General features: G+C 60.8%; 1 protein-coding gene across 1 annotated transcript; it reads left to right on the top strand.

The window, feature by feature from the left end:
• The first annotated feature begins 7 nt into the window (after positions 1-7).
• OTX1 (orthodenticle homeobox 1) lies at positions 8-3,576 on the top strand. The gene is made up of 3 exons (XM_057380594.1): positions 8-373; positions 884-1,035; positions 1,671-3,576. Exons 1-3 carry the CDS (start codon positions 277-279, stop codon positions 2,427-2,429), a joined length of 1,008 nt encoding a protein of 335 aa, XP_057236577.1. The 5' UTR covers positions 8-276; the 3' UTR covers positions 2,430-3,576.

The raw sequence follows: 3,576 nt of genomic DNA, 5'->3' as shown, positions 1-3,576 counted from the left end.
TTTTTTCTCTCACTTCACCTGCGATCGCTCGAGGACCTCGCGGCGGTGACGGCGGGACGGAACGAAAAAAACTCCTTTCACACCGACTTTGTGCTCCGTTTTTTAATTGTCGTTGGCTTTAAATTTTTTTTTTGCCTCTCGTTTGGTTTTTTTGCGGGGGCTCTTTTTGTCAGTTTTTTTCCCCCTCCATTTCCCCCTTCCCCACCGCATACATTTGATTTGATTTTGATTTTTTTTCTTCTGCGGGATTTTGGAGGAAACTACCCGGCTTCTAGCATGATGTCTTACCTCAAACAGCCCCCTTACGGCATGAATGGGCTGGGGCTGACGGGCCCCGCCATGGACCTGCTGCATCCCTCCGTGGGGTACCCGGGTGAGTCCCCCCACCCCCAGTCCCGCCATCCCTACAGCAAAGAGAGGGAAAACTTCCATCCCGTGCAGGTTTGGAGGAGCTTGGCCACGGTGTAGGTGGGTTGTGGGCTGGGTCCCCCCGTTTGCCTGCACCCCTACCTGTGGAGTTTGGGGTCTAGCTGAATTTCCCCCTTGTTTCCGGGATTCCTTCGTTTTCACAGGGATTTTTAAGGATGAAAAAGTTTTAAATTGAACAAAAAAAAAAGTAATTTATTTCAACACAACGAAATCGCCCCGTATCTCCCGCTGGAGCCAGGCCTGGTCCTTCCCCAGCCCTGTGCCCCTCTCCCTGCCCGCATTGGGACGGGGTCCGGCAGCCGYGGGTGTTTGGGGACACCGCCGCTTTGTGGGGTCAGCGCTGGGGKTGCCCCCCAGGCCCCTACCCCAGGGACAGCGGGGTTCCCCCGTGCCGGGGCGTGCGGGAGGTGCGAGGGGACCCGGAGTGACCGGCGTTGGGGTGCTCATCCCGCAGCCACCCCGCGGAAGCAGCGGCGGGAGCGCACCACCTTCACCCGCTCGCAGCTGGACGTGCTGGAGGCACTGTTCGCCAAGACCCGCTACCCCGACATCTTCATGCGGGAGGAAGTGGCCCTGAAGATCAACCTGCCCGAATCGCGAGTCCAGGTACCGCACCTGCGTGGGGGAATCCTGCTATAGGGCCACCCCAGCTCAGCTGGCACCGCTCAGTCCGGGTGCTCCAGCCACGCTCATCCCTCTTTCCTCGGGACAGGGATGTGCGTGGGCTCCCATCTGTCCCGCTGTGGGGACATTCGGCCGAAAAGGCAGCATTATTTTTTATCCCCTTGCACTCATTTTATTTTATTAATATTTTCCTGTCACYCTCCACCTGCTCCAGGGCATAGCAGCCCTACCTGGGTGCTTCCCGAGGTATTCCCTCTGGGCACTGCTCCCTGGATACCCAACGGGGTGGGATGTGCAGGCAGCACCCAASGCAGGATCTGTCCCCCAAAACCATGTATTTGTCACTGTGCCAGGGATCTGCACATGTTGGGACACCAGAGCCGGTGACCCTGGTCATCCTCGCTTTTGGCAGATTATGGGGTGGCCGGGATGCCGGGCGGGCGTGGAATTTTTGCGGGCGCAAGGGGTGCGCGGCGTTAGCGGCTGGGCGTGGGCACTGGCAGAACTGGTGCCAGGGTGGGGGCGGCTGGGTGCTCGCAGGCTGAAGAGCCCCTGCCGGGACCGTGTGTCCCCTGCTCACCCCACCGCTYTCCTCGCTCCCCGTTTTCTCCCTGCAGGTCTGGTTCAAGAACCGCCGCGCCAAGTGCCGGCAGCAGCAGCAGAGCGGCGGCGGGGCCAAGAGCCGCCCGGCCAAGAAGAAATCGTCGCCCGCCCGGGAGAGCTCGGGCTCGGARAGCAGCGGGCAGTTCACGCCGCCGGCAGCGGCCTCCAGCTCCGCCTCGTCTTCCTCSTCCAGCTCGGCCTCGTCGGCCCCGGTGGGCGCCCCGGCCTCTCTCAGCACCCCGGCCTCGTCCATCTGGAGCCCGGCTTCCATCTCTCCCGGCGCGGCGCCGGCGGGGGTGACGGTGCCCGAGCCGCTGCCTCCGGCCGCCGCCTCCTGCATGCAGCGGGCCGGCCCCGCCGCCTCGGCCGCCTCCGCCTCCTACCCCGTGTCCTACAGCCAAGGCGGGGGCTACGGCCAGGGCTACCCCGCGCCGCCCTCCTCGTCCTATTTCGGGGGCGTGGATTGCAGCTCCTACCTGGCGCCCATGCACTCCCATCACCATCCCCACCAGCTGAGCCCCATGGGGCCCTCCTCGGTGCCGGGCCACCACCACCATCACCCGCTGAGCCAGAGCTCGGGCCACCACCACCATCACCACCACCACCATCACCACCAAGGCTACGGCGGCGCGGGGCTGCCCTTCAACTCCTCCGACTGCCTGGACTACAAGGAGCCCGCCGCCGCCGCCGCTGCCTCCTGGAAGCTCAACTTCAACTCCCCCGACTGCCTTGACTACAAGGACCAGGCGTCCTGGCGCTTCCAGGTCTTGTGAGGGGCCGGTCACCGTCCCCAGTGACCCCACTGAGCTGCCGCTGACCCCCGACCCGGGACTCCCCAGCGCCTCCTGGGCAGGACTTTGGCTCTTCCTCCTCCTCGTCCTCCCTCTTCGTTAGCAGTGGCGATGCCCCGGGCAGGTCCTGCCGCCCCCATCTCTACTGACTGATATTTATTTGCTTCCTGCACCACTCCACCAGGTTTATTATAATTATTATTTTTTTAAACGCAACAGAAGAGGAGTTTAAACAAAAAAAAAAAAAAAAGATTAAGAAGCCTAGCGTGTCCCCGGCTGCCCCCCGGGCAGAGGCGCAGGCTGGCTCCTGCCCTGCCAGTGCCACCCCAGCTTTGTGCGGGGACCCTCAGCCCCTGGGGGCGCGGGAGCCCCGGCGTGCCAGTCCTGTACAGCCTCTTGCCGCGGGGAGCGGCGGGAATGATGTAAATACTCGGTCCGTTCCAGTGACCACGATTATTTTTAGTTGATGCTGTTGGGTTGGCATTTATCTAGAGTCTAACATGGAACAGAACGTTAAAAAAAAAAGTAAAAAAAAAAAAGTCTTTTTTCATTTTAATTTTCTTCCCTAAAAAAAAAAAGGAATCTTTCCCCGTCTCACGTCCTCCGTCCATCGTCGAGGGCTCTGCACAACCTTGGCTGTGCCGTCCTGGGGCTGAGGGTGAGGGGGGAGGCAGCGGCCGTGGGAGGTGCTCAGAGGGGAGGCAAAGGGGGAGGCAAAGGCTGCCCTGCTGACCCAGAACCTGCAGACCAAAAACCCCAAAACTTTTGGAAAAAAAATAAAAAAAAAAAGAAAAAAAAAAAAAAAGAAGCTGGAAAAAAAAGTTTTGGTTTCTTTTTTTGGGGGGAGGGTTGCAGGGACAAGCAGCTCTGGTTTGGGGCCGGGGAGGGGGGGCGGACGGCGGTTCGGAGTGTGTTTTTTGGTTCGGTTTTCGTTGTGGTTGTTTCGAGCCCGCTGTGGCGGGTCGGGGCTGCAGCCCCGCGCTCCTGCTTCCCCYGCCTGGGCTGGGGCTTCCCGGCACCTTCGCCCCGCAGCGGGGACGGGGACAGCGTACGTGTGACTTTTGGTGCCGTAACCCCTTCAACTGTAAGGCAACCCCCCTCCTTTCTTGCCCCCCACCCCAATAAAATC

This window comes from Malurus melanocephalus, unplaced genomic scaffold (assembly GCF_030028575.1).
Source record: "Malurus melanocephalus ecotype Western Australia unplaced genomic scaffold, MMel_1.1 scaffold_462, whole genome shotgun sequence".
In the NCBI taxonomy this organism is placed as follows: Eukaryota; Metazoa; Chordata; class Aves; order Passeriformes; family Maluridae; genus Malurus; species Malurus melanocephalus.
Note: the sequence above shows the minus strand (reverse complement) of the source record. Positions and strands in the feature narration are given on the sequence as shown.